At 49.3% G+C, this 26,857-nt stretch overlaps 5 protein-coding genes across 9 annotated transcripts; 2 read left to right on the top strand and 3 right to left on the bottom strand.

Annotated features, from left to right (window-relative positions):
- Nucleotides 1-234: 234 nt before the first annotated feature.
- Nucleotides 235-5,020, bottom strand: LOC4817431 (uncharacterized). Of its 3 annotated transcripts, none has more exons than XM_033380709.1 (4): nucleotides 4,679-5,020; nucleotides 1,360-1,579; nucleotides 689-1,282; nucleotides 235-616 (listed from the first exon to the last, which is right to left on the bottom strand). In XM_033380709.1, exons 2-4 carry the CDS (start codon nucleotides 1,446-1,448, stop codon nucleotides 349-351), a joined length of 951 nt encoding a protein of 316 aa, XP_033236600.1. In that variant the 5' UTR covers nucleotides 1,449-1,579; nucleotides 4,679-5,020; the 3' UTR covers nucleotides 235-348. The 3 variants fall into 3 exon arrangements, with proteins under 3 accessions (XP_033236600.1, XP_015036133.2, XP_001356750.2); XM_015180647.2 differs by lacking the exon at nucleotides 4,679-5,020 and adding an exon at nucleotides 3,652-4,607; XM_001356714.4 differs by lacking the exon at nucleotides 4,679-5,020 and having other exon boundaries at nucleotides 1,360-2,048.
- Nucleotides 5,021-5,348: 328 nt separating this feature from the next.
- LOC4817430 (uncharacterized) lies at nucleotides 5,349-6,107 on the bottom strand. Its single transcript, XM_001356713.4, has 3 exons — nucleotides 5,949-6,107; nucleotides 5,762-5,885; nucleotides 5,349-5,699 (listed from the first exon to the last, which is right to left on the bottom strand). Exons 1-3 carry the CDS (start codon nucleotides 6,020-6,022, stop codon nucleotides 5,439-5,441), a joined length of 459 nt encoding a protein of 152 aa, XP_001356749.3. The 5' UTR covers nucleotides 6,023-6,107; the 3' UTR covers nucleotides 5,349-5,438.
- A 242-nt stretch (nucleotides 6,108-6,349) lies between these two features.
- kraken (serine hydrolase like 2 kraken) lies at nucleotides 6,350-7,987 on the bottom strand. The gene is made up of 3 exons (XM_001356712.3): nucleotides 7,850-7,987; nucleotides 7,594-7,671; nucleotides 6,350-7,438 (listed from the first exon to the last, which is right to left on the bottom strand). The coding sequence occupies exons 1-3, from the start codon at nucleotides 7,923-7,925 to the stop codon at nucleotides 6,600-6,602; spliced, it is 993 nt and encodes a 330-aa protein (XP_001356748.1). The 5' UTR covers nucleotides 7,926-7,987; the 3' UTR covers nucleotides 6,350-6,599.
- A 73-nt stretch (nucleotides 7,988-8,060) lies between these two features.
- LOC4817115 (WW domain-binding protein 4) lies at nucleotides 8,061-9,443 on the top strand. Its single transcript, XM_001356711.4, has 4 exons — nucleotides 8,061-8,188; nucleotides 8,248-8,320; nucleotides 8,385-9,115; nucleotides 9,169-9,443. Coding segments are annotated over exons 1-4 (1,026 nt in total). The 5' UTR covers nucleotides 8,061-8,186; the 3' UTR covers nucleotides 9,389-9,443.
- A 1,507-nt stretch (nucleotides 9,444-10,950) lies between these two features.
- Nucleotides 10,951-24,910, top strand: drongo (Arf GTPase activating protein drongo). Of its 3 annotated transcripts, none has more exons than XM_001356710.4 (6): nucleotides 11,006-11,396; nucleotides 21,094-22,004; nucleotides 22,298-22,873; nucleotides 23,060-23,266; nucleotides 23,345-23,661; nucleotides 23,736-24,910. In XM_001356710.4, exons 1-6 carry the CDS (start codon nucleotides 11,230-11,232, stop codon nucleotides 23,772-23,774), a joined length of 2,217 nt encoding a protein of 738 aa, XP_001356746.4. In that variant the 5' UTR covers nucleotides 11,006-11,229; the 3' UTR covers nucleotides 23,775-24,910. The 3 variants fall into 3 exon arrangements, with proteins under 3 accessions (XP_015036131.2, XP_001356746.4, XP_015036130.2); XM_015180644.2 differs by lacking the exon at nucleotides 11,006-11,396 and adding an exon at nucleotides 16,530-16,657; XM_015180645.2 differs by lacking the exon at nucleotides 22,298-22,873 and having other exon boundaries at nucleotides 10,951-11,396.
- Nucleotides 24,911-26,857: the final 1,947 nt, after the last annotated feature.

Genomic DNA, 26,857 nt, shown 5'->3' with positions numbered 1-26,857 from the left:
GTTCGAGTTAAGCGCTAAGGGAGAGCGGACTTATTCTATGAATCCCCAATGATCGCACAGATATGTCGAGTAAGGATTTGCTTTATTTATTAAGTAGTGATCGGTTTAGTTCCGAATTTTCAACGACTAAATAGATCGATTGCATAGATCCGATTAGTCCTAAGAGTGGACCTAAAATAGTTTCGAATCATATCCAACGTGGATGCCGCATCAAAGAAGTGGTGGTACTCGCAATCGATTGTTGACTTTGCTTTATTTGAATGCTCACAAGAAGAAGGTTAACTGGTGCTCTACAGGAATATCAAAGCCAACGATTGAACAAAGATCCGATCCGAACCGATCCTCCCATTAAATGATGGATAGCTTCTCTACGCGGGCCAGTAGCGGGGAATCGGAGTGGTACTCCAGGCTCCTGACGGCAAAGTCGCCCACGTCATTGGTGAAGCACTTGAGGGTGGATATCGAGAAGGGGCGCACCGGGAAGTTGTAGTACGTAAAGTACTGTCCATTGACGGCGATCAGGAATGCGCGATCCCCGAGCCCAAAGGCGATCTTGAAGAGCTTGCCCCGCACGAATGGGAACTCGCCCTCGGTCTCCTCGTCGTCGCTGGCAAAGCTGGAAAAGAGGTGGAATGGAGAGTAGAATTATCCGAGGTAATCCCTGATAGGTATAGGCATAGAGACCCACCTGTTGTCCTCGCGCTGGTAGCTCCGGGAGACGGTCGTTCTGTCAAAGTTCACCTGAAAGCGGAGCACAGTGCGTCCTGTGTCGTTGCATTGGAAACAGATGGAGAATTCCGTGGTGGGTGGACCCTTGGCGATGCACTCCATGGCCACGACGGTGCCCGTCTCGTAGCGGCGGGGCACGTCGCTCTGGAAGGCGATGCGGTCGGGGCACATGAGGGTGCGCGGGAAGACCAGGGGAAACAGCATGCGGTGGTGGAACTGGGTGATCTTCTCGAAGTCGCCATAGGCTCGCACATAGTTGATTTGCTTGGGGAACTTGACGAATTCGAAGGATCCATACAGCTGATCGTTCACGTAGATCTCGAAGCAGCGCTGGAGTACGGCCACGCGGAAGGTGAAGCTCTGGCCGGGTATCAGGGGGTTCTTGGGACCGTCGCTTTTCCAGTTCTTGGAGATCTCCTCCTGCTGCCATCCCTCGCCGGGCTGGAACATGCTCCGGATGATCTGGCCCTCCCGGAAGTTGGCCTCGATCTTCAGAAAGACCGTCTCGCTCTCGTTCTGCGCGTTTACATTGTCCGTGAGGTCCAGAGAGATTCTGTTTTTCGGGATCAATCGGTGATTAAAGTAAAGATATGTAGATCTGATATCTTGGGGACATAATCTGTTGCCTACTTATTGGGATGTGGCTTGACGCGTCCACTGACGACGAGCACATGCCCGAAGGGCACCTCCGTGAGCACCTTTGCCTTCCACACGTTCATCACGCCTCAGCGACTCCACTGCAACTGATTCGCATTCGGATTTGGAAACTCTGAGAGCCACAGCCAGAGCCCGAGCAGGACACGTCTTATGCGATGTTATGCTAATAGATTCGCCATTCGCCGCTTCATTCCTTCATTTATTTATTGTGATTATGTAAAGGGCAGGAGGACAGGCAATGAAACAACGGCATGAAATGAAGAATTACCTGCAGCCACATGCAAACTTGACATGGACGTGGACGTGGATGTGGACGTGGTAAGGTTACCACCCCCGCCCACACCAACACCAACATCGACACACAGGCCATGTAACCCGTTCAATCGAATCCCATTCAACCCCTGGATCCAATCCGACCCCTGACATGACGAGACGAGAACCTTGCGCGCTTATTTATTTGATTCAATCCTTGCCTTTGTAACCCATAACTGTCATCCTCAAGTTCTTTTCACGGTTGTTGTCACGCCCCCGTCCGCCCATTTGTTGCTAGTTACACTCACCACCCCCCAATCCCAACGCTAGTCATACCCTCGGACTCGTAAATGTCGAGGGTGGTATGGTATTCGCGCCATCCATGCTATAAGATCTATCCACAAATTCCGCTGATCTCACATTTGTAATGAGGGGTAGCAATGAATCGTACAGTCCCATACAAATAAATATCATATTTAGGATTATTATTCGATTCCATTTCTAGGAAATCTGTCCAGCGGATATCGGAATATAAGGAAAAGTTTACTTCTTCCATTGTTTCCATTGTTGTTGCGTGTCTTGGGCTTGGGTGAAATAAAACAAGGCAAAAACAATTGATTCCCTGTCTAAAGTTTTTGCATTTGCAGTAAAGTGCGACTCCGGCCTGGGATGGGCATTGGACTGAGGCAAGAGCAGTCGTTGGAGCTGGAGCTGGCACTGGAGCTGGAGCACTCATCCATCCTTTCCAGTCAGAGTCATTTCTTTTGACATTCCTTGGCATATTCGCTGATGTTCTGACTCTGTTTCTGTCTACATCTACGCCTTCACTTTAGTCAAAGTTCGCGCCAATGACATCTCCACGGAGCTCCGCTCATCCCTCGGCCTGACTACGTGGCCCTCGGCGCTCTCCGTTTCTGTCGCTGTCTCTGGCTTTGTCCGTGTCGCTTGCACCTGATCGAATTGGGCCCCAAGTCTTTGGCTTTGGCAGTCTCTCTGCTCAGCTCTGCTTTTGCTTCTGCTTCTGTTTCTGTTGCTGATTGCGTTTCACCTTGGCACACTCCGCACCGCCCACGCTCCACCCACGCTCCCCCCACGAGAGAAGGTGCCTGGCTACGCCTGCTACCGCTGGCAAATTGCTAATTGGTTAGTTATGGCTCCTCTGAGAGGAGACCAGCTCCCAGGGTGACCTTGCTAACCCCTGACACACCCGACACACGACCCGAAACAGAGCTAATGAAGTAATCGTGTCGATTTCAACTTTAATTTCCGGTTGTCACTCCAACAGATAACTCGAGCAAGGTTTGTGTACGTTGCACAATTATCAGTTTTCAGTTTTTAGTTTTTCTCCTCCTTTCAGCTACAACCCACCCCCCCTCGCCACGTTGCCTGCTACCTGGGCAACCCTCTAAGGGAGACGGAGAGAGGCGGCGTCTTCTCCAGAGGTCTTATCTCAGTTTTACTTCTAGTTCGAGCTCCCATTCCCCAGTCGCCCATATCGAATCGGTTCAAGTCGAGCGACGACACGTCTACAGAAATCAGATTTTACAGTCGTGGGACCCCCAAATCGTACAAGCAATATAACGATAATGGGTTTATGGTTTCCCGCCGTCTGCCATCCGTGCCACCACGACAGCACGCCTACAATTCGCACTTCCAAAACAGAAGTCAAACAGAACCGAAGCCGACACCGACACCGACGCCAAACGGTAGCCGAAGATCCGAGCGATCGTTTAATCGGGAGTCGGGAATTGGGGAATCGGGTAACCGGCATACCACCACCGACATATCAGAATGGGGAAAGGAAAGGGGAAATCCAATCGACTTCTGTTCTGCAGGTGCCGTTGGGCCTAGCACGAAATCAGAGAGGAAAGTGGGGTGGGGCGCAGAGCGTGCAATATCAGTATCAGTGTCATTATCAACTTCGATCCACTCGATGAAAGGCCAACAATTGTGCAATTTCTGATTGATTAAGGCATGGGAGGGTTACGGTACGGTACCCCTACCGATCCTCACCTGTCCGCTCCTCTGGAGCTCGCACTCACTGACGACTAATGATGACGTTGACAAGTTGGATACGATCTCCAATCACTGATCGACGATTAGCACGCGTCCCTGTAATTTGTAATCGTGTTCGTCCCGCATTGGACACACTCTGGAAAAGCCTCTAAGAGTCCAAGACTCTCAAACCCACGTGGCGTTTACTTGAGGCATGAAAATAACTTAAGCCAAACGAACAAACTTTTTGCATTGCGATCACAGTTTGCATTCCCCTGGCCCAAGTAATTCGCTGCCCTATTCGGGTGGGTGGGCTCTCAGACACAGGCACAGGCCTTGGATGCAGTGCATCTCTGGGTTACACGTTGGCACCAGCCACTGAGCGAGAACTGAACGCGCACTGATCGTGATCGATCGCCTGGATGGGTGGATGGCTGGATCTATTTTTTGGAGGAGTAGATCAGGGAGCACTATGCACTTGTCGCGTATCGAAACGTAACTGAATTGTTGGATTTGACGGTGAAGTTTAAAACGTCAGTTCTGCTGTGCCCACGAAGTTGTCGTCGATCGCCCGAACCGCCGATTGCCGATATCTCTCACCTCCGAAGGCGGTGGAAGAGGAAAGAGGAGGAGCTCTGCTCCGAGAGGGTGTATGGTGTATGGCATGTGCCTGTGTGTGAGGGAGAAGCCCAGACAGTAACAGAAACAGAAACCGAATGGCAAGCAAATAAATATGAAATATTGAACGCATAAATGTGGAGCAAAAGTGGGTAATATTTTCGTAGATACGGGCACGCTCTGGGCTACATACGTACTGTGTGTGAATGCGTGCTGTCTTTGTATTGGCCATTAAAAAACAGTTCGACATGACTCTTGTGCTCTTTTCCTCTTTTCCGCTGCTGTCAACGTAGCGGCAAAAAGAAAATTAAATGGCCCACAATTTGTCTCAATAGATTCCATTCCCATTCTCATTTCCTCTTATCAGCAGCGGCAGGTAGTGGTAATGGTATCTATAGCTGAGGGTTCTCTGCTCCCTTTATTTTACCTGGGGACCAGGTCAGGCGAATCCATCCACATGCATGTGTGGCGGCTGTGTGTGACACCTGACAACGTCAACGACTGTTTGCTCAACGTCGTGCGATCTGTTACCCCTGCCACGTTTGCCATTGTCAGAGAGGGAGAGGGAGAGCGAGAGAGACCCAGTGCTCCAGACCCCTACACAGCCTTATCAACGGACAGCGAACATGTCGAGAAAAGTCATAATTTTCTTTGATGTTTGCACGAGCCGGAGTGTCATTAATTGATTTATTACGAAAGTTGATTGTCATGTTCCTGTCTCTGCTCCGGTCTGGTGTCGGGTGTGGGTATTCGATCTCTCTACTTCGATTTGGGGACTGTCCAACTAATTATATGGCCAACTAATTAGGTAATGTGTTTGCTTGGCACTTGGCACTCTTCAATGTGACCCCCCAGAGGAACACTTAGACTAGATTGGGGGTGGCATGAAAATTCCAATGCGAATGCGATCCCATTCCCTTACATTGTGCAGTGCAGTGTAAATTCCATTTCGATTCTTGTTTAAAGTAAGCATACACATACACCGCATTTTTTTCACTCCAATTCCCGGTTCCCGGTCATGTGTGTCTACATTTGGAGCAGCGTGTTTATTCAGCTTGGAAACTGAGCCCCCCCCCCCCCCCCCACACACAAGACAGTACAGTAAACACTTTATTGTACGAGTGTATATATTGTATATATATCAGTCATCTACGGCTACAGTTCCATCTATAGAGTAAACCAGACTCTCAATGGCGGCGATTGTCGTCGGCATTTTGTGACGTCGGTCTCTTTAGGCTTCCTTTGCCGGTGGCTTCTATAACATTCTGCATGACCAGGTCGTACAGGTTTTGCTCCTCCTCTATTTCGTTGGCCTCGTCATCACCCTTCACTGCCGTCTGCAGGGACTCCAGCTCTTTTCTGTAGTTGTCCAGAGCCTCATGCAGTATTTTCTCCACCGGCGAGTAGGTGATGCGTGACCTTAGACGAGCCTTGGCCAGTTCCAGCGACTTATGAGGGAGATAAGAGATTTTTTTAGTAGCTCTATGGAAAATCACCACTCCCATCTCACCTTGAGGGTGTTTGTGTTCCTTAGCAGGGCCTCTTCGTATGACAGGACTTTAGGTGGCGGCGGATGGATCGAAATCTTGGCCAGCTTCTCGGTCTCGCGTTCCAGCTTCAGCTCCTCAGCCTGACTGCAGGATAATAATAGAAATACAAGAGTGTTCTTTCACTGATACACATGTATTCCAAATTACACTTTCTCCAGTTTCTGATCAATTTCCGACTCCAATGCCATGTATTTGTCATTAATTTCCTTTATAAGGTCCATCGTATCGTATCGTTTATTAAATATAAATAAAGTGTAAACAAATGAGTTGCCAAGCAACGGTAACTTTGCCCCGTCCGTGCTGCCAGATGGATGGAGACAGAGCTACCAGATGCAGATGTGTTTCATTCCCAAATTGTATCCGATATTTCACTTGCACTCGAAAACCATCGACTGACTATCGCGTAGAATCGTGCGGTTTTGGAACATCCGATTGGTTTATTTTGGTGAACTAAAATTCCAGTGCGATTTAAAATAAAAGTAGTCAATATATAAGGATATAAATAAAATTCCAATTATATATAAATATAATCCTAAAACCTCAGCGAATATGTTTATATATTTTTCCCGCTTATGAGAAATTTTATTTGTGCTATTTTTGCGATTTGCAATAGCCGTATCAGGGCTGTATATTTCTTTAACTTTAGTTTTGGATTTATTAAGTGTCGGTATTCTACGTTTCAATCCACACAATACCTTTGATCTGTTGCGCATCACAATCAAGTGGAATCATACAAGCTATACCTATATCTACAATAAGCCTCCTACTTAATTAAGCACCGTTCCCCCGTTGCATGTACTACTGGTCGCGCAGGAAATGATTGATGTGCGGTGCCACCCGCTCCGGCGTGACCAGGTGCAGGTGATGGGTGCCAGGTACTTCCACGTAGACCACATGGGCAGCGTTCTCCTTGAGCGTGGCTATCACATCCGCATAGACCTGGGGAGTCTCGAACTTCATGCCGGGCGTCCCGCGGATGTTAAGCACCTTGCAGCGGATCTGACGAGCATAGGCCAACGTCTGTTCCGCGGTAAACATGCCCAGCAGGCTCACCTTGAGCCGCAGGTCCCGCGCAAAGAGATAGCCATCCTTGGTGGGGTTGTGTCGCATGCCCCGCTGCATCAGAATCTTCACCGAAGCCTCGTCGACGGAGCCATCGTAGGCGTCCAGCACCAGTTTGATCATCTCGTCGTACGAGTAGCAGGGCTGCTTGCTCTCGGGCAACGTCTCATAGTCGAGGAATTTGTCAAGCGCCTTGCCCGTGCCCTCTGCAATCCGCTTAATGCCGCGCACCGTCGGCCCGGCAATGTCAATGTTGATCAGCTTGGCCACCTCATCCGGGAAGCTGGCGGCGTACATGAAAGTCAGCGCTCCGCCCAGGGAGTGACCGAGAAGGGTGACGTTCTTCCAGTTATACTTGCGCACGATGCGACGGATCAGGCAGATGCCGTCCCAGAAAATGAAGTACTGCATGCCCTGCGGATAGTGCGTGGACTTGCCGTGGCCGGGCAGATCGATGGCCAGGACTGCGCTGTCAGCCGGCAGCAGAGGGCACAGCCTGTCGAAGCTCCCACAATTGTCCTGCCATCCGTGCAAAGCGATTATGGGCTGCTTATTGCGCGATCCCCACCACTTGCCTGAGGAGATGAAAGGAGATAGGAAATGGAAACGTATGATGCGAACGCTGCGTCACGATGAAATCACGTCAATGGCTGATGCTATGGGCCGATATGGCTATGGCAGACCAGCGATAAGCCGAGCCAGACAGGCTGACTCATTCACACGCTCTTACCTGCCAGAGTGCCCCACGGTACATCGATCGAGAACTCCTCCCAGCTGTCGGCTCCCAGCTGTTCCTCAACGACGCCATCTGAAAGGCGAGCAGACATTGCACGTAACAATATTTAACAATTGCAAAACAAACAGCAGCACGGAGAAGGGGGGAGAGCTGTCGTAACGGTGTGGCGAAATCGTTTTGTCTGTCGCGGCAGGTGAGAGCGCTAGACTTTGGACCGCAGGTCAGACTTAAAAGGTACCACCACACTCACTTGTCTTTGACGCCGCCGACAGCCCCAGAGCCGACGATGTCAGTGACGTTGTTGTTGCCAGTCGTGCTTGTGCCATGGTCAAGATTCAGATGGTGTTGACTCCCGTGTAGTTGTTGTGCAGGCACTGGTTGACGCAGGTCCGACTAGCTGCAAAGAGCGAAGAGCGACTAACTAAAAATGGTAAATATTTTAGCCGTGGCGCCCGTCGAGTAAATAGTCAATATCGATAGTTAGTATCGATTGTTGGTATCGATTGACTGTTTTGCTCTTGTGTTGTTTCGTTAAAAACAAAACTCGAATTAAATACATTTTAGAGAGTTGCGGCTGTTAAATCACCATGTAAGCAAAATATACAATACTCATAATCTATCCAAACACTCACCCAAGCATACCCGCAGGACGGAATTCTGGAAATCAAACGAGCGCAAGTACTGCGACTTCTGCAAGTGCTGGCTGAGCGACAACAAAGCCGTAAGTACACGATGATGGCCTCTCCTCGCCCCCATGGATCCCCTACTAATCAAAACTCTTCCAGAGCATCGCCTTCCACGAGGATGGCAAGCGACACAAGCTGAATGTGGCGAAGCGGATCACGGACATTAGCCGCAGCAGCGAAAAGTCTGAGCGGGAACGACTGAAGATGGACGCCGACATCCGTAAGATGGAGGATGCGGCCATGCGGTCGTATGCCCAAGATATACACGGCCGTGCCGACATGACCGCCCGTTCGATCAACACTGTGATGAGCGCAGTGGCCGCTTCCGGCAGCAGTGGATCGCGGGGCGGAACAAACGCCCCGGGCAGAGGCAGGCAGATAGATCCCATGCGATTAGAGGGCTACTCCGACGAGGAGGAGGACAATCGGCGCGTGGCTCCCGGCAAAGTGACCGCCGACGCTGCTGTTCCCGATGCCTCCCTGTGGGTGGAGGGAAAGTCGGATGAGGGCCACACCTACTACTGGAACGTGAAGACAAATGAGTCTGTGTGGAAGCCCCCCAAAGAGGGATACCTATCGTACGAGGAGTACGAGCGTATCAATCAACTGGCCATCAATCAGCAGGAGCTATCCCAGGAGCAAGAATCGCTCCGGTTTCGAGCCAATGCAGATGAAGAAGTGGCTCGCGTTAACCGAGAGAGGCTGAAGGCCTTCAGAAAACCAGAGACCGCCAAGGAGAAGAAGCAGAAGGAGGAAAAGAGGCTGGAGTTCAAGACTGAAGAGGAGGCAGCAACCAAGGAGATTGGCCAATGGCAGACAGTGGAAGTCAAGTACGTCCTTTCGGATTTGTATCCTATGGTTTCTTGATTTGTCCATTTTACAGAGCCCCCGAAGAGCCTATCGACTGGGAGTTGCCCCAATCCGATTACTATGTACCCCCTCCTGTGGTGTCCACGTCCAGCGAGCCTGAGCCTCCGGTCAAGCGCTTCAAGGAAAAGACCATTTCCGGCCTGGACGGAGAGGCCGCCGCCAGTGTACCTTCAACATTCAAAAAACGCAAATTCGCTAACAAGGGCAATGCGCGGAAGCGTTTAGATGACTAGGACAGTAGACAATATGTAGTTGATAAGGTTGATTATAAAAATTGTTCAAAAATCATCTGCTAAATGCATTTTTCAGTGTTTGCCAAAATTTAAGTTTTGTAATATTATTGTGGCCAATCTAAATTTGATCAGAATCTGTTTGAGGAATACCCATATTATACTTAAAACAGGGATGTTATCGATAGCTCCATTTTGTGCGTGGGGTAATAGGACAACGAGGTGGCGCCGTCTCTCTCCACCTAGCTCTCTCAAGCCAAGACACAATTCTATATACTAGGGTACCCCCCACATTATTTTCTAAAAATATTGAAGCTCAGCTAATTTCTCCAATTGACATATGAAAGATAATTCTTGATATATCGTACTTCCGTGGATTCCAATGGATTGCATTTAAATCCTTGTCGCTCATTCAGTTTCAAACAATTTCTATTTGACGAGCAGCATTGTCCCTCAACATGACTGAGCAACATGCATACCCTGGGGATATTATAGAGTCTCTGTTTTAAAGCTATCACAACGATATTTTGCAATTTATTATGTTCTTAAATAGTTCGTCGGTATATTTTGGTATATTTCTCACGGCTCACGCTCTCTCTTGCAACGGAAATATGAGTCGTAATTCTGCATGGGCTATAAAAATGGGTATGGACAACAAGCAAAAACAGGCAAGGAAAATGGCAAGGTTCCGTACGAACTCACCTCACGTTTGAGGACAAGGTATATTTTGTATACAAGGTCTATCAAGCAACTGGGGTGGATTTTACCTCGCATGCGTTGCACTTTCTGCGCCGTTTTGCCCACTGTCCATACCCTCTTTTTCCGCCCATTGTAGCAAATTTACACTGGACGAGATTTCTCAACGTTCAAATTTAAAAAAATTTTGAGCACGGCACGTCGGGCGTCATGCGTTCGAGTTGTTATTGTTGTTAATTTCACGTTCAAAACGAATTTCTAGCCAACAGTAAGATTTAGACGCGACTGCTGTCCGATTTTTTGTTGAAGAGTACGGTGGGGCGCACGGCGTATTGTTGTCGAAAGAGAATCTGTGTGTTCGTGCTTAATTCTGTTAATAACAAAAAGGCCAACCGCAAAGAAGCAGAATCGTGTGAGTGAATGCAATTGCAGCGACGAATGCAGCGACAAACGACAAATGAAAAAGTGTAAATAAAAGCAATTAATTTAAAGGGAACACCCGACCCCCATTCCTGGAAAGTGTATTGAAAACAACGTAAACAACGATAATATTCGACAAAAGTTGTTTGCTGTTCAACAAATACGTACAAACAAGCAATTCCGTAACTGTTTCCGTAAAGTTCGCCCCGTAGCCCGAAACCCCCCTTAAGCTTCGGCGGCGTCGTTGTTTGTTGTGCGATTCCCGTGTCCGCTGCGGGGCATGTGCATGTGAGAGGGGAAAGGTCAGCGCTGCCTAGTGTTGCGTAAAGAGACCCGCGTCGTCTCCACTTCCGTGTCCATAGACTTACGTCAGTCTCAATCTCTGGATATCCGTGCCGAGCGTTGGCTGCAAATCAGGCAAAATTCAGTTCGTTTACGTCTACAACAGCTCCGTCCCCCACGTCGCGGATTCCTACCGCACGGCCGTCGCCCCCTACGCGCCATACGCCGCCGAACGAAGCCACCATCCCCTGCCGCCCCAGGATCCGCTTCCCTCGGATACCGAGCAGCTAGCGGACAGCGACAGCAGCCAGAGCAGCGTTCCAGGTACCACCGGACCCGCCGCCGCCGCCAAGCCGCTGATCGGTTCCACTTCGCCGGAAGCAGGAAACAACAGGGCCACCAGGGAGCACCAGGACAGCAACAACAACAGCAAAAACAGCAGCAGCATGGCGGTGGTGCGCAAGAAGCAGGATGACAAGTACCTGCTCGCCCTGCGGGAGCTGGTGACGAGCGGCGCGGGAAACCGGCAGTGCTTCGACTGTGGCCAGAAGGGTCCTACCTACGTGAACATGACGATCGGCTCCTTTGTCTGTACCCGGTGCTCGGGTGTGCTGTAAGTACTTAATTCCCTCTTGTCTTCTCTCTTTCCTCCTCTCCAGGCCATGGGAGGGCTTCTCCGAACTGTGGAATTTTCCATTCATTTCAATTTCTGTCTATCTGTTTGCCGCTGAACAGAGTGGGACAACAACCGTTTTGCCCCTGCCAACTCTCTCTATCTCTAACGGAATCCTGGCATTCATCTATCCCGTTTACCAGCGTTGTCGAGAGTGTAGACTGTAGATGGTAGAATGGGAAAACTATTGTGCCCCTGTGTCGGCTCTTTTGTTCTAACGGGATTCTTGGCATATCAATAACATCCTCTTGCATTTCTCTTAACCCTGGACTGACCGCTGTGGATCATATGACACACCACACACCACCATCTTTTTCTTATCTTTGACTGACGTCAATTTTCGATCATTCCCCTAGAGAGTGGACTGACCGATAATTTGCAGGGGATGCAATGTCCGACCTGTCGCCTTCATCATGGCCAGGCGGGGGGGTGGCCCCTATCAGCCAATGCCCCCCTCTCGCTTGTTTCTTGTGTGTTTCGTGAAAGCGAAAGCCATTCCATTCAATTCCACTCAATTCCAATCCGTTTCCTTTCCTTTCCCGGCAAGCGAGTGAGCGAGCAATTTGGAAATGCAAATCGAAGACAAACTTTCAATTGTCGCTGTCGCTGTCGCTCTTTGTCGCGGTGCTACTTTTGGCCGAAACGAAATTGTTTTGCCGCACTTTCGATGGCGTCTTCGATTCGATTTCTTTAGTCCCCCAAAACAGCCACCCACTCCACTCTGCCCGTTAGGTGGTGTGGTGTCCTTCTATTCAGCGGGGGAATGTCAAGTAATTTGGCAAATTGGCTCTGATTTCAGCCAGTTATTTCCAGATTGGGGTCATCTCCGCCTCTTGTTACAATTGATTTGATTTACGCATTTCCGGATGGGGCCTCACATTGCATGATTGCTCTCCCGCTTCCGCCCGTCCCGTTCCCACGACTGGAAGGGAAGCCCGCCCTAGATGGGAATCTACTTCGGAGCGGCTCTCAATTGAGCAGCATGCGGGCGGTACTGATCGTTGCATCTGCCCCAAGCAAGCCAGGTGCCCAATGCCCAGTACCCAATGCACTGAACTGCACTGGAAACCCTTCATGTTTGATGACTCATTCCCATTATTCGCCGACGCTGACGCCGCCGCCGCCGCCGTCGCCTGAAAGGGGAGACAAATGTTGGCATGTAAATGGAAAGCCGCACAAATGCCTCGACAGGAGTGGCAGAAGAAGGGACTCCAGGGAGAGGGAGAGACAACGAGCGGGCAACGAACTTCCTGGCAACGAAAACCCACTCCCGAGTCCACGTCCAAGACAAAATTGCTGTGCATGTTCAGCCCTCTCCGCTGGAAGCTCCCCCCTTCTCTCGTTTTGCTGTAGGAATCCGCTGCAGACCGGCCGGCCACTTGGAATGGGTTAATGGAGGAAGCGGCTTCAGGAATGGAAGTGGGAATGAAGTTGGGAATGGTAGTGGTACTGGTGCTGGTGCTGGCACTGCTAGTGGGCTGCAGGAAGGGGTTCGGTTCGAGCAGAGCTCGAAACCTGTCAAGCAGCTTTTGCGCATACTTGAGTGTATTTTTGGGCTGCTAGCTGCTATTGCTGTGGCTGTTGCTGTTGCTGTTACTGTTGCGGTCTGCCTCCGATTGCGGACAAATTGTTGCACCTCAATCAAGCAGCAGTCGCCTCGTCTGGGAACCCGACATCTGCTCTAACTTTGGCTTTGGCCCACTCAGCAACGGAACAGCAGCAGAAGCAGCAGAGGCAGAGTTCAAAGCTTGCTGGCCTGGCTGTTGGCTCATAAAAGTCAAGAAACTTGTTGATTAGATAAGGCGAAAGCAAACAGACACACAACACACTCATGCAATGGGCACATTGGGAACACCAATGTTGAGCCACTTTCTCAGGCGGGTCTTCGTCATCATTCCATTCCCACTGTACAGCAGCACACACTACCATATGCACATGCATCTATATGAATGTGTGTGTGTGAGTGCATGCTTCTAGTGAGAGGCTATGCGTCAGCGGGTTAGTGCCTCTCGCTCACTCCCAAGTGCAGTTGCAAGTGGGCCAAACCGTACTCTCAGCTCAACTGCATTGCTCTCTCCTTCTCTCTGTCTCTGTCTCGCTCTCTTCTACTCTTCATTCTGCGGTTTCGTATGTAAATTTTCGATTATGAAACAGCATAAAAAATCTCTGCATTTGACAGCTGTAGAAAACAATATGAGGAGGGAGTGGGGTAGAGTAGGGTAAGGACAAGGGTGAGTGGCGGGGGCACACTTTCACCAGGCGGTGTGTCAGCTGTGCGGCCCGCTTATTTCTTTTTTTCGACAAAAAACCCAAAACAACAAACTAAAAGAAAAAGAAAAAGAAAAAGCAAAGGAAAAAAAGAAACGAAAAGGCAAAGCAATTAAATAAACCAAATACATGTGTAAGAGCAGCCATAGTGTGAGTGTGAGTGGGAGTGGGAGCACTCCCATTGCTCGTCATTTGCACTATGTGTTTCTACACATACAAATTTCAAATGCTAAATGTTTACCATGCCGTTCCTAGAAGTTTCACTCCTTCCCGCTCCCGCTCCCGCACTCTCTCTCTCTCCCCTCTCCTCTCTCACAACATTAAAGGGAAATGTGAATCGCATTTAATTCAAACAAAGTCATAGGCTTAAGCAGAAGGCTAGTGGGAGTGAGAGGTGGGATGACCCGACGACAATTATTGCGCAGTTCGTTTCACTTACACACACATTTGTGTATGCTGCTTGCACACACTCTTGGAAGGTGTCGTTTTTGCTGCTATTGTAAATTCCGTTTCTCTGTTTTTGCCTTTGCTTTGTTTTTGTATCGCCCCCCACTCCCCTTTTGTGTTTGTTTTGGGCTCTCGCCTTGAAATAGAGATTTTTCAAATCTATTAATAATTCAAAGGCGCAAACCCCAAAGCGACAAACGATTCGATATGACTCTCGCCACCCCAGTCGAAGCAGCAGCAGTGGCAGCAGCTGTGAATGCAATTCAAATGCGGAAACATGTGCGAAGAGGGGTCGGGCCGCGGGAATGGGAACTGTGCTCCAGTTAAGCCAGCAGGCGCCAGTCTTGCCTCTCGGCTGGAGAGAGGAGATGGAGCTGGCCACTGAGGCCGTCGCTGGGGCCAATTAAGAGTGCGGCTATCCCCAAGAGAGCCCAAGAGGAAGAGCGTGCGAGTGAGTGCTGAGATGTGTGAGAGGGATGGGAACGTAGAACGACCAACGAGCAGAAGGAGGCGCCCACACAGAGATTTATGGTTAGGGTATCCTCCCTACCGAGCGGATAGAAGCCGAATCCTGCACAGCCCACGCGGCTTTGTCCAAGAATTCTCTTTGAAAAGTCATAGGCTGCTGCTGAATGGTGTCGGGTCCGAGGCCTCTTTGCATATTTCATATTTCATCCATGGCCATTTGGTCGGCCAAAGGGGCTCAAGGCTCTTTGGGTAATTTGCAGTTCTGGCTTTCAGACGATGGATGGCATTATTAAAATATTCATAGAGCCAGAGCCATAGGGTCCTTCTCCCTCCGGGGTGGGGGGCCCATGCCAAGTTTAATTTATTTTGTGCGACAAACGCGACGAGTGTCCGCGAATGCCAGGCGACGGCGTCTCTGCGCCAAAAAAAAAGTCACTCACACATGCACAGAAGTTCCATTTATAAACAGAAGGAGGTGGGAATGAGAACTGGAATTGTAATCGGAATGCGTGGGATATTCCTGCATTTGGACCCAGTTCTAATTGAGTAACGCCAGATGGGTCCAGCGGAGCAGAGCAGGGGAAAGGGGCATCGAAATGTGCAACGTCTGCGGGAAAAGCTGTTTTCCAACGAAACTTTGCAATTAAAATACTCCACAGCTGGACAACATTCAGAGTAGGTCAGCGTTTTTGTCGGTCTGCCGCAAATAATTCTCCTTCCTCTCTCCCTCTCTCTTTTGAATGCTCTCTGGCGTTGGGAGAGTGTTTGTGTTTGTTGTTGTTGCTTTTTCTTTGGAAGCTGGAAGTAAGGCACTGCCATTCATGGTCTCAGCGATAGAGAAGGGAAGTGGCACAAAAGATCGTTCTCTCTCTCTCTCCCTCTGTCCTTATGGGAGATTATTTAGCTCCATCTCGCTTCGTCTAGCTGGTGTTTGCTTATCGCGCGACCTTGGAATGTAATTTCCCTGCAAGTTCTTGACCGTGGGACTCGACTCGACTCGACTCGAATCGACTCCCCTTTTGACCGCTGAGTGCAAATGTACGTGCTGGGCGGGACGTTTGTGAGCTGAGCCTTGGATCACTTAGAGAGTGTTTGTCTAGTCGAGGCCGTTTGTTCGAGTGAAGGAGAAACAATATCAAAGCTGGAAGCAATTTTCATTTATTTACACACGCTCGCACATCTGTCATGACTTTGGAGGAGCTCAATTCTCATGCTCAGGCTTTTGTTGTCTCGCTCGGGGTTCGGTCCCGGTGGAAACGTGATAGAAGGAGATGGAAAGGGCGGCATTGCCTTGTGTGTCACTTGGCTGCGGTTTGAAATTGAAACCTGGAGGTATTTTAAGCTCTGGATGTGCTCTTTCGCTCTTTGTCTGTGTGTGTGTGTGTGTGTTTTATTTGTAATCAGATTCGTTCCGGAGACAAAGATTGACTTTCATTGTGATCCAGGGTGGTGTCACCACCCACCAGCACCACCATCAAGCTGTCTCGTTCCAGATGATTCATCGATACCAGGCGGAAGAACCGCCGCTGGAGGTCGCAGAGACCCATGGCAAGCGGCTCCATCTGATACGAAGCGTGCTTTGTTTCTTCTACCCTTGTTCCGTGACGAATAAAGAGCGCTTCAGCCTCCAGCTTCCAGACAAGGCCCTGTCTGCCCGACTGTTGTTTAATTGGCCATTTAGCGATGCTCAATTAGTGGACTCACTGGAAAGGGCGATCGCTGGAAAGGGCGTTCCACTGCGCACTCGATTTCCGAGCAAATATCAATTCCTGGTACCCGCCGCCCCCAGGCACCCCCTTATCGCATTCCATTGCCGCCCCGCGCTGCGCCACGCGATTTGCATGCGTTTTATTTCGCGCTTAGTCTGAAACGCATTTTGTCCAGACGGGGCTGTCAGATTTCTGTTGGATCTGTTGGCGACAGTAGCGCTCTGATCGCGTCGCGAGCTGCAACAAAGCCATCCTAGCTACGGAATTCCATTGTAGGCGAGGCACCTTCAATAGGAAGAAGAAAACGCAGTAAGTTGGCCCAGGAGACCGGAGACGCCCCCCACCGGCCATCGGAAAGAGTTGCCATTCCATTCCTGGGGTCAGGCCAAGGCAGCTGTGACCTTTGAAAGTGTTGAAATGAAATTAGCTCAAGTTTCCTAATAACTGTAATAACTGTTCCAGTGGCCCCTAGCCCTGTCTTGGGGCAAGGTCTCTTATTCTGCGCTCTTCTGAAATTGACTAATTGCTTTTACTCGGCGAAAGAGTGAATGTTCTTCTCACAGACACCGCACTCACACACACACACACACACAGACATTCACTGTTGAAATTGTTGGCAACACTCTTAACCCCTTCACCCCGCTCTTTGGCTCTCCTCCGTCTATGACTCATGGGGCGAAGAAATGAGTTTAAAATATTCAAGAAATTGCGTAGATGGTATTTGTGGTACCCTGTGCTCGAAGAGCAGAAGGGTATATTGGGGAAGACAATAACTGCTGCAGCAAATTACGGTTGCCTGTTGTCCTGTGTACACCCACCCATAACCCCACTCAATTGCAGGGTATTCCCAGCTTCGATACGTCTTTCTCTTCGACTTGTGTTGTTTTGTCGAAGTGCGAAGGCGATGCCAAAATCAAAAGTTCATATGTGAGAAGTCTCTGTCCATATTTAAGCGGTTATTTATGATCATAATTTAGTCTGCTCTTTTCCTTTCTTCGCTGCTTCATTGCTTTTGTTGCTTTCGTTGCCGCGCCTGCCCTGCTCTTTTTCTTTGTCGTCTGTCACTCCGTCATTCCGTCACTTGAAGCCTCGATGCTAAACGTCATGTGGTAGGTCCAAGCTGTCGATGTTGTTTCTTTTGTTGCTATTTCTTTTTGTTCCCTTTACCGCTCCGCTGTTTTGGTGGATTCGCGAATTGTACTTATTGTTATACCCTTTCTAGATGTTTGCACCGCAGAAAAGTAAACAGCTTCGACAGCCGAAACGATTGTTGTGCCTCTGGAGGTGGCACCCTCCTGTAAGGGTGTCCAAAGCGTCGCTTTCCGTGGCTAGACTTTCATTCTTGTTTCTTGTGTGTGTGTGTGTGTGTTTGCTATGGATATACATATTTGTTGGTTTTGCTGTTGTGTTGCTTTTCGGTGTATTTTGCCGCAGACCCGCAACGAGTTTTACTTTTGTTTTTGTTTGAGTTGATTTTTTTCACGCTGAGTGCGCAAAATGCGCAAAAAACAAGTTTTGCACTTTTTCAGCAAAGACAAATAGGAATGTATTAGTATAAATAAGTGTGTGTTTCCGTTTATCTGTGTGTGTGTGTGTGTGTGTAAGCTTAGCTTTATCTGCATTACAGTCTGTGTATGTATGGATGTATGTTGTGTCCACTTGTGCCAAGCACGAAACGAAACGAAACGAAAACCGTCGAGATCCGAGATCGGAGATCGGAGATTGAGATCCATCCGGCGTAAACTGTGGAAATCCCAGCAGCTGGCTACGGCAGAGGGCGACAGAAGAGACTACAGCATCTCGAGGGGGGGTGGGCGGTTTTATGTGAAAGCTCAAAAGCTTCCGAGAATTGTTGTAGCGGGTGTGCTGGAAGGGGGGGAAGAAGAACAGTACAGGAAGCAGCAGTGCAAGTGAATCGATGCTCTCAAATGCAGTTCGCATAGAATATTCCCTCTCCCTCGCCCCCTCCTGCACCCATTGCACTCTTGGCACTCTTGGCCCCTCCCCTGCCTTGGCCTGTGAGGTGGTGGTGACACAGTTTCCAGTTTCCAGCGCGGCCGCTGCTCTGTTGACTTCCAATTAGCATTGCATTCTCTTTGAGCGACGGCGTCTCAGCAGACGCAAATGAGGAGGAGGGGGAGCTGCAGAAGGGGTGCCAGAGGTACAAAGATGTACAGATGTGTAGTTCGTCTCTCAATTAGCATTCCCATGCTAATATTGAACAGCACTTTACGCGATCTACGAAGTACGAATGGGGGACGTGATGCCCACCTTTCAAACATTGTTCCTATGATCCACAGATTGAGAGGGAAAATCCATGCCATAAAATACGATTAATTCGGCTTTAAGGCGTTTTTCCAGCTGCTTCCGAATGCAGTTTACTTCCAGAGATTATGTGGAAAGGTCACAGAACTTTTTAGCTAATTTTCGAAAGATGAGGGAATTGAGGAGATCCCGAATTGTTCTGGTTAACAAAAAGCATCAAAAGACCATCATTAAATATTCATGAAAATGTTTTAGTTAATAGCTTTTTAATGGTATACCACTTTTCCCCTCAAATCGTTTGGTCACACTGCTACATGCCACAGCCACTGCATGGAGAGGGGGGGCGCCCCTTCCTCCCACTCTCTGTCGCTTAGGCACAGGAGGGGGGGGGGGGGCCCTCCGTTTGATGGAAATTTGCTGTCATTACAGCTGCAATTGTCTTCCAATCTCCCCATCCCCTTCTCCTGCCTTGTAAACGGTGGGCGTGGCTCTGCCTCTCTGGTAGTGCTTGCTGCCGCTGCATCTAATGCCTCTGGGCAACTTTCACTTTCTCTGCCTCATTCAGTGGATTTCAAAAATAGCTACTGCCACATGCCGCTGCCGCATGCCACTTACCCGCCTCCTCACACCCAACTAACGAACTGCCTGTGCGTGCTCTAGTCGCCGCGGCTATCACTTGGACCTGGGACTGGGACCATCCACTCGAGTGGTCCAGAGGCAGCTGGTGGCTGGCTAAGGTCATCCAACCGCCACCGCCACCGCCATCGCCTGTTGCCGTCGCGGATTGTCAGCTCCGCAGATCTTTTGGCTGCCGGCGGAAGTCCGTCTTGGGTCAGCGAGCAAGTGAACGACAGAGCGAAGGAGGAGATGGAGGTGGAGGCAGAGGCAGAGGCGGGTCGAGAGTTGATTGCTTCCAGGGCACGGCACTTAGGGACTTCCTGTCCTCTGTCACAAATTGTTTCTCAATTGCATTACTCGAGCTAAAAGGATGACAAAGGACGTCATCTCGTGTTGCACTGCTGCTGTTGCTGCAGCACTCGGCAAGGGCCCTGGCGGTGCCACAGGCGGTGCCACAGGCGGTGCCACAGGCGGTGCCACAGGCGGTGTATCTGATGATTGGCATTAACCAGTAGCTGCTTCTAGAACATCCATCGTTTCCTCCAGCTGTCCCCCCATCGCCATCCCCTCTGCAACCAGTTAACCAACTGAAACGCAGCGAAGCGTTCATGTGAAACGTCCAGTTTTTTAGCTTTGCCATCGGATTCGGCTTCGGCTTCGGCTATGGCTTTGGCTTCTGCTTCTTCTGGCCATATGCATATTTGGCTCTATGCTGCTGCTGCTTTTACTGGTATACCCTTCTTTTGAAAGGGAGGAATGATCCACTTACTCTCAGACTTTTCCTACTTTTTGCTGTCACCATGGGAAAACCCCCTTTCAGTCAGAATTAGTCAGAATCTGGTTGGCATGGCCCCCAAATGCTTCCAAACTATGGAATTTCTTGGACTCAACATGATTGTCTTTGAGTCACTTCCTTCCCATGAATGAAGGCAGATAACGCGCCGCTTTTTTTACGTTTTCTCGGTCATAATCCAGTCTTATCTTTATGCCATTAAATGATACATTATTAATTTAGTTGTTTATATTGTTCTTTCGGCGAAAATAGGTTGCTGTCTTTGCAGATAATCAAATAATCATTGCTTGTGGCAAATACAAAAATATACATGGGTAATCAAAATACAGATAAGGGGTCGGAACTATTTTGTAGTAAGGTATTCCGATATGGCCGCCTGGGCACTCATTACCCTGCTGTATCTGTATCCTTTAAGGCAAGGATTCCTTATAGTACAAAATTCTTTATAGTCCCAAAGATAAAGGGTATTTCTCGCTTCGCCTTCGAGCACCAAATAGTGGATTTTCCTGTTAGCCCGTTTTTCCCCTGTTGCCATGTTGTTGTGTTGTCCGTCCAAGTGGTTGTTGCTCTTCTTGTTGCTGTTGCTGTTGTTGGTCTTGTTTCGTGTGCTCGTTTCGTTTGGGAAATTCGTGAAAAACCGAAATTAGCTTTCGGTGCGAGGCAAATTTGCTGGAAAACTCTCTATTGAGCCCCTGCCCTAGCCCCCCTCCCGCCCCTGTCCATGCCACTCTTGTGAGTTTGTTTATGGGTTTCAGTTTTCATGCCAAGTGCTCCAATTGCTGCCTGAAGCTCAGCCCCAGCCCCAGCCCCAGGCCCCACCCCAGACCCAAGGCCAGGGCGAATTAATTTGCGCAATTAACTGAAATTGAACGCCCGTTTGGCGGCAGCGGCGGGTCGTTCTGGCATTCTGGCACCCCACATCAGTGACCCACTGACCCGCCGCCACCTGGTCTCCGTCGCTCCAAGCAGCGGAAATCTTGAGGCAATCTCCATAAAAGAATAATAATAATAATTACACGAAACTTAATTTGTGCTTTGCCTAATGCTCTCTTTCTCTGTCCCTTTGAAGACGCGGACTGACGCCGCCACATCGGGTGAAATCCATATCGATGGCCACCTTCACACAGGAGGAGATCGACTTCCTGCGGGCGCACGGGAACGAGCTCTGCGGCAAGACCTGGCTGGGCCTGTGGGACCCCAAGCGGGCCGCCCACCAACAACAGCAGCAGCAGGACCAGCGAGAGCTGCTGACCGACAAGTATGAGCGGAAGCGATACTACCTGGAGCCGGCCAGTCCGCTCAAGTCGCTCAACCTGAAGGCCGCCCCAGCGAACCTCCAGAGCCACAGCCACAGTGGCCACAATGGCCACAATGGCCACCACCATCACCACAACGGAGTGAGTGTCTCGACCCTGTCGAGCAATGGATATGCCAGCATCCACCTGACGCCGCCTGCCGCCCAGCGCACCACAGCCAATGGCCTGCACAAGGGCCCAACCGTCGCCAGCTCCTCAGCCTCGGCCACGTCCATCAGCAGGCCGCAGCACCACCATCACAACCACAGCAGCAGCAACAACAACAACAACAATAACAACAACAATCATGACGCCTTCGGGCTGAACGGAGGAGGAGGAGGACTCACCAGTCTGAACAGCGCAGGATCGACGTCCACGGGCGCCCTCTCGGACACCAGTAGCTGCGCCAGCAACGGTTTTGCTGGGGAATCGGACTTTGTGGCCGACTTTGGGACGGCCAACATATTTGATGCCACCTCGGCCCGATCTGCGGGCTCGCCGGCCGTCTCCTCGGGCTCGTCGGTGAGCTCCACGAATGGATATGCCAAGGTGCAGCCCATCCGAGCGGCCCACCTCCACCAGCAGCAGCAGCAGCAACAACAGCAGCAACAGCAGCTGCTGAATGGTAGCCAGGGAGCGGAGAACTTTGCGGACTTTGATCATGCGCCCATCTTCAATGGCGTGGGTAAGTCCTGGGATCCCCCTAGTGGGAGATGCTTCCTTTTTCTTCCTTTCGTTTTATTTAAGTTTTGAGTTGCGTATCCGTTGGTTGGATATATCTTTCGATCTTTCGCGTACACCACTCTTCGAGGAGCCTGCTCCGATGGCTCCTCCTGCCTGCTGCCTCCTGCCAACCTGCCGCTGCACGGCTTGCACCATGCTTGCACCCATGTAGATCGCTTGCCGCCCCGCCCATACGCTCTCCTCCAGACTATGGATTCTGTGTCTCACAATCTCTCTCTATCCCTTTGCGGGCAGCTCTACGGGCGGCCAAGGCGATGCCGCCGGTGTTCAACGGTTGGGTGAGTGACTGGAGCAGGCGCGACTTTCACGACCCCTTCGACGATAGCAATTGGCTGCCGCCAATGCCAGAGCCTCATCCTGCAGCAGTCGCTCCACCAGCAGCAACAGCAGCAGCAAAGGCGAAAAGAGTGAGAGACGAGCACGCGCTGAACTGGAGCTTCTGGCAGGAGCAGATGCAGATGGAGCCAGAGCCAGAGATGGAGTACTCGACGATTCAGCGCACAAGCTCGACCAACTCCTGGTACTCCTGCGCCGAAGAGCCACCACTGTCGCCATTGAATCCCTTTCTGCCGTACCTGACAGAGTCTTCAGAGTCGCCAGAGCCTCCGCCTCCTCCACCCAGCCGAGCCTCCTATTTGTTGTTCAGCTCCCTGTCGGGCAATTTCCGAGAGGAGGAGGAAGACGAGTATCAAGCAGATGAGGCAGCAGCATCATCAACGGAGCATCAAGATCAAGATCCAACTCAAAATCAAAGTCAAAGTCAAGATTCCGACATATTGAATGCCAATTTCCGTGATTTCTTTGCGTGGAGTAAGTTTTCAGTTGCCTTTCAGTTGCGTTTCGTTCTCCGTTGAGTTGATTTGTTCTTGTATCCCTTGGATCTGTGTTTAGTTTTGATTTTTGTGTGTAGTTGAAGCACCCTGTACGCTGTATCCCCCGTATCTCATTTCCATCTGCATGGATCCAGCGACTAATCCATTTGCTTTATTATTCTAGGCGCCCCGCTGCAGAATGGCCACACGCCGGCAGGCCACAAGAGCAGTGCACCGGCTGTGGCGCCCAGCGAGGACCGCTATGCGGCCCTTAAGGACCTCGACGAGCAGCTGCGCGAACTGAAGGCCAGTGAGTCGTCCGCCTCCGAGGCACCGACGCCCACCAATGGCAACAACAATGGCCACCAGGCGACGGACGCCTTTGGCAGTGGTGAGTGCTCGCTGGCACACTTGAGCAGTCCTTGAAGCAGTCACTAATTGGTTTCTGTTCTCCATCCTTCGTGTGCAGCCCTCGTGAACAACAACAATCCGAATCCCTTCAAGAGCCAGCACCAGCAGCAGCTGCTAAGCAGTCACGTTGTGAATCCATTCCAGCAGCATCAGCAGCAGCAGCAGAATCTCTATGGCCAATTGACGCTCATACCAAATGCATACGGCAGCAGCCCCCAGCAGTCGTCCCATCTCCACCAGCAGCATCTGCAGCAGCAGCAGACAAGCTTCTTTAACTTCAATAACAACGGATATGCCATGGCCCAGGGTCTGCCCAATGGCTGTGGCTTTGGCAGCATGCAGCCGGCACCAGTTATGGCCAACAATCCATTTGCAGTAAGTGGAAGACTCCACCTCAAACCCAATCCGAATTGACTTTTTATGTTCAATGTTCAATGTTCTCTCCACAGGCGAGCGGCGCCATGAACACCAATAATCCATTCTTATGAGACTCAACCCAGAAGCAAAACTCGCCACTCGCCGCCGACACTTGGCTGAGGCGCTGACAGCCAGCCGATCAAAGCCAGCCAGGGAACGGAGCCCCCGGACGGAATAGAACGAAACGGACGGAACAACTGCGCTGCGCTGCGAGTGAACCGAACCGAAATTAGTCCATTTTACGAACAATAGCATTAATCTACTACATACGAGTATATATACATAAAACACACTCGCTGTGTACATAGGTGAAATGTGTACACGACACGGCACTCTGTCTCAGAGCAGGAGTAGACGCAGGATGATATATATATATTCTTTTATATGATAACTCTAGAACTTGTACAGGAGCTCCCCTCCAAACATACGGGGGGCCCTTCATTATACTAATACTAGTGAGGGGGGGACGCAGATGCCCCGATCTTAAGGAGCTCTCTTTCTCTCGTTTCTCTCTCTATCTCTCTATAGTTATGGAGATTTCAATGTCACTGTCACTGTCACTGTCTGTTAGCACTGTCCCTACTGTCCCTCTAGCACTTTCGTTGCGGATAAGAAACTCTGTCAGTGTTATTGATTGTGTGGCCTTAATAAGATTATAAAACTATAAATTATAACGTACTACTACTATACGGATACAGATAAAAAGATACAGATACTACTGACTCCAGATATATACATATATATATCTGTATATATATATATATATATATGCTTTTGTACCTAATGAAATGCTTCTTGTTTTCATTGCTCTGCTCTCTGCCAGCCGCAGCCGCAGCCACAGCCGTACGTGCGCGATATCGGGCGTGCAGATTGCTCAAACTAAAAAACAAAATAAAAGTTTAACTTTGTTACACCACCAACAGACGTTAGTACGTGCGTACACACGGTCTGTCTGGCTGTCTGTGTGTTTATAATTGTAAGCCCCAAATGTAATGCCCGCCCTGCCCCGAACCCCGAACCCCTACCCTCATCCCTCATCCATGAATCACGTTCACGCTCACTCTTCACATGTCCATGTCCATGTCCAGATAAGAAGCAAGAATTTTTCCATTTTTAGCCTTACAAACAAAACAACATTATCGAAGCCTTAAAGTTATTTAAACTACGAAAATTTCAATAAAAAGAAATAAGAACGCTATGTCCATAATTATCTTCTTTTTTTTTTAATTTGGAGTGAAGTGAGAATTACTCCTATAAATGTAGCTATCAAAAGGAGACATTTCCAATCACAAGAAAGAATAATGGCTTCGTCAGTAGAGGTGCCAAATATTGTTTTGATACCATGCAAGCTTCCTTCAGTCAATACAGCTAAATGCAATCCCCTAAATGAAGGCTTCATGGCCAAGAGCCGATCGTCCAGCAAGGGTCAGGGTCTGCTCCTCTTCACCCAAGAAAAAGCCTCTGGAATTTTAATATTTTCACTTATATTGAAACATTTATGCTATTTTTTATCGGGTATGCTGACGGCATTCGTCTGGGTCGACCCATCTTCTCCAGCAGCAATGCACTTAAGTCGGACATCGCGGATTCGAGCCATTCCGGACAGCAGATGCACGGTGGGCCCCCGGTCCGGATCTTGTAGTTTTCCAGCAGGAGTGCTACGTAGACGAGTACGAATAGAGTCAATAGAGAGCTCAGCCCGAACACAATAATGTTCCAGAGACCTCTACCGAACCACCGCCACAGGCGTTGCGACAAGGTCTCACGGGTCGAAGTGCAGTATCTGGGACTGTACTGCGTCCCACGGGAGGTCATTGTGGGAGATACGTAGATGCAAAACTGACTACTGCCGTTTCTTTGTGGATTTCGGGCATTTTGCTCCATGACTTTGAAGTCTCTCGCTCGTTGTAGGTATGTATAATGTAAGTACGTTTGCTCTGACATCAAATTCAACTAAATTTAGGTCATGTTTTTGAGCTAGAAGGGAGTGGTTTATGGAGTACTGAAATCCGTCTTCTTGAAAGAGGTGTACTCTTATATATTTTTGGTAATTTATCGCCGCCTTATAAATCTATGCTGAGCTGAAGATATAACCCATTTCCAAAGATGTTTTTAGGAGCGGAATTACAATCTTCTCAAACATGTTAGTAACAGCGAATAACTTAGGTATACCTCTATAATTCTTTGCGTCAGACTTGCTACCTTTCTTTGGGAGAGGAATAAGAAACTATTTCTTCCAGATCGAGGGAAGCTAAAAAATTCAATGGATAGGGTGAATAGCTTAGACAGAGGGCCACACAGAGCCTCGACGCAGTAGCTGAGTACATAGCCGGGAACTCCGTCAGGACCCATTAAACACACTGACCGGAGACCAGCTTTTCTGAGAATAGATTGCGCGGAAAAATTGTGCAAGATCGGCCATCGCCTGATATTATTTGCCAACGATGCGGACAATCCTGGAATAAACCTATCTCTTATCGACATAGGTAAGTCCTATAGTATTTAGCGTTAAGAACGGATAAATTTGACCGAGCTATTACATAGTGAAAGAAACCAGAACGAGAACCAACTTCTTGAATTTAAGATTTTTAGATTGAATATTTCTTTGGTGAACCAAGGGGGTTAGCCAGATCTAATCGGACAAGATAGAGGGACACAAGAGTCAAAAAGTGTGTCAAGTACTTTGTAGAAAATGTGTGTGTGCCAGACGAATAAAAATCCCTAATGAGGTAATTAAGCAGCCGACACGTTCCGATAGCCTATCCGATCGATCCAAGACAGGTTGGTCCTATATCGAGCGACATATCTGGCCGTTGCATATCTTTTCTTCATCGGCTCATCGAGATTTCGGTGCCTTTCAGCAGTCTAGATCCTCTGGTCCTTCGCCGATCTGGCGTCCCCAACTTTTGGCTATCAAAATAATTTATTTATTCGTGGTTTGAGGGTTGTTGTCTTTTCTTGAGCGGGGAATTAATGATCCGACGCGAGATGAGATAGTTTTCTTTAATTTATTTGAATGTATTTTTATTCATTTCCGTTTCGGTATAATTTCTAGTTTGTTCTCGTCGTCTTTAGTACTAGTTTGGTTTAGCAATTGTTGAAATTACCATAAATTATTTAAGGTTTATTTTGTATGTACTCGTGTATATATAAA

This window comes from Drosophila pseudoobscura, chromosome 4, assembly GCF_009870125.1.
Source record: "Drosophila pseudoobscura strain MV-25-SWS-2005 chromosome 4, UCI_Dpse_MV25, whole genome shotgun sequence".
NCBI lineage: Eukaryota > Metazoa > Arthropoda > Insecta > Diptera > Drosophilidae > Drosophila > Drosophila pseudoobscura.
This window is presented reverse-complemented; position numbering and strand designations above follow the sequence as displayed.

Coding starts and splice junctions, on each gene's coding strand:
- LOC4817431 (XM_033380709.1), bottom strand. CDS start 1,448: ATGAACGTGTGGAAGGCAAAGGTGCTCACGGAGGTGCCCTTCGGGCAT. Junction 1,283..1,359: donor GTCAAGCCACATCCCAATAA/GTAGGCAACAGA, acceptor CCCGAAAAACAG/AATCTCTCTGGACCTCACGG. Junction 617..688: donor TACCAGCGCGAGGACAACAG/GTGGGTCTCTAT, acceptor CCTCTTTTCCAG/CTTTGCCAGCGACGACGAGG.
- LOC4817430 (XM_001356713.4), bottom strand. CDS start 6,022: ATGGACCTTATAAAGGAAATTAATGACAAATACATGGCATTGGAGTCG. Junction 5,886..5,948: donor GATCAGAAACTGGAGAAAGT/GTAATTTGGAAT, acceptor ATTATCCTGCAG/TCAGGCTGAGGAGCTGAAGC. Junction 5,700..5,761: donor GGAACACAAACACCCTCAAG/GTGAGATGGGAG, acceptor CTCCCTCATAAG/TCGCTGGAACTGGCCAAGGC.
- kraken (XM_001356712.3), bottom strand. CDS start 7,925: ATGGCACAAGCACGACTGGCAACAACAACGTCACTGACATCGTCGGCT. Junction 7,672..7,849: donor GTCGGCGGCGTCAAAGACAA/GTGAGTGTGGTG, acceptor CTCGCCTTTCAG/ATGGCGTCGTTGAGGAACAG. Junction 7,439..7,593: donor ACCGTGGGGCACTCTGGCAG/GTAAGAGCGTGT, acceptor TCATCTCCTCAG/GCAAGTGGTGGGGATCGCGC.
- LOC4817115 (XM_001356711.4), top strand. Junction 8,321..8,384: donor GGCTGAGCGACAACAAAGCC/GTAAGTACACGA, acceptor AAACTCTTCCAG/AGCATCGCCTTCCACGAGGA. Junction 9,116..9,168: donor TGGCAGACAGTGGAAGTCAA/GTACGTCCTTTC, acceptor TCCATTTTACAG/AGCCCCCGAAGAGCCTATCG.
- drongo (XM_001356710.4), top strand. CDS start 11,230: ATGGCGGTGGTGCGCAAGAAGCAGGATGACAAGTACCTGCTCGCCCTG. Junction 22,005..22,297: donor GCCCATCTTCAATGGCGTGG/GTAAGTCCTGGG, acceptor CTTTGCGGGCAG/CTCTACGGGCGGCCAAGGCG. Junction 22,874..23,059: donor CCGTGATTTCTTTGCGTGGA/GTAAGTTTTCAG, acceptor TTATTATTCTAG/GCGCCCCGCTGCAGAATGGC.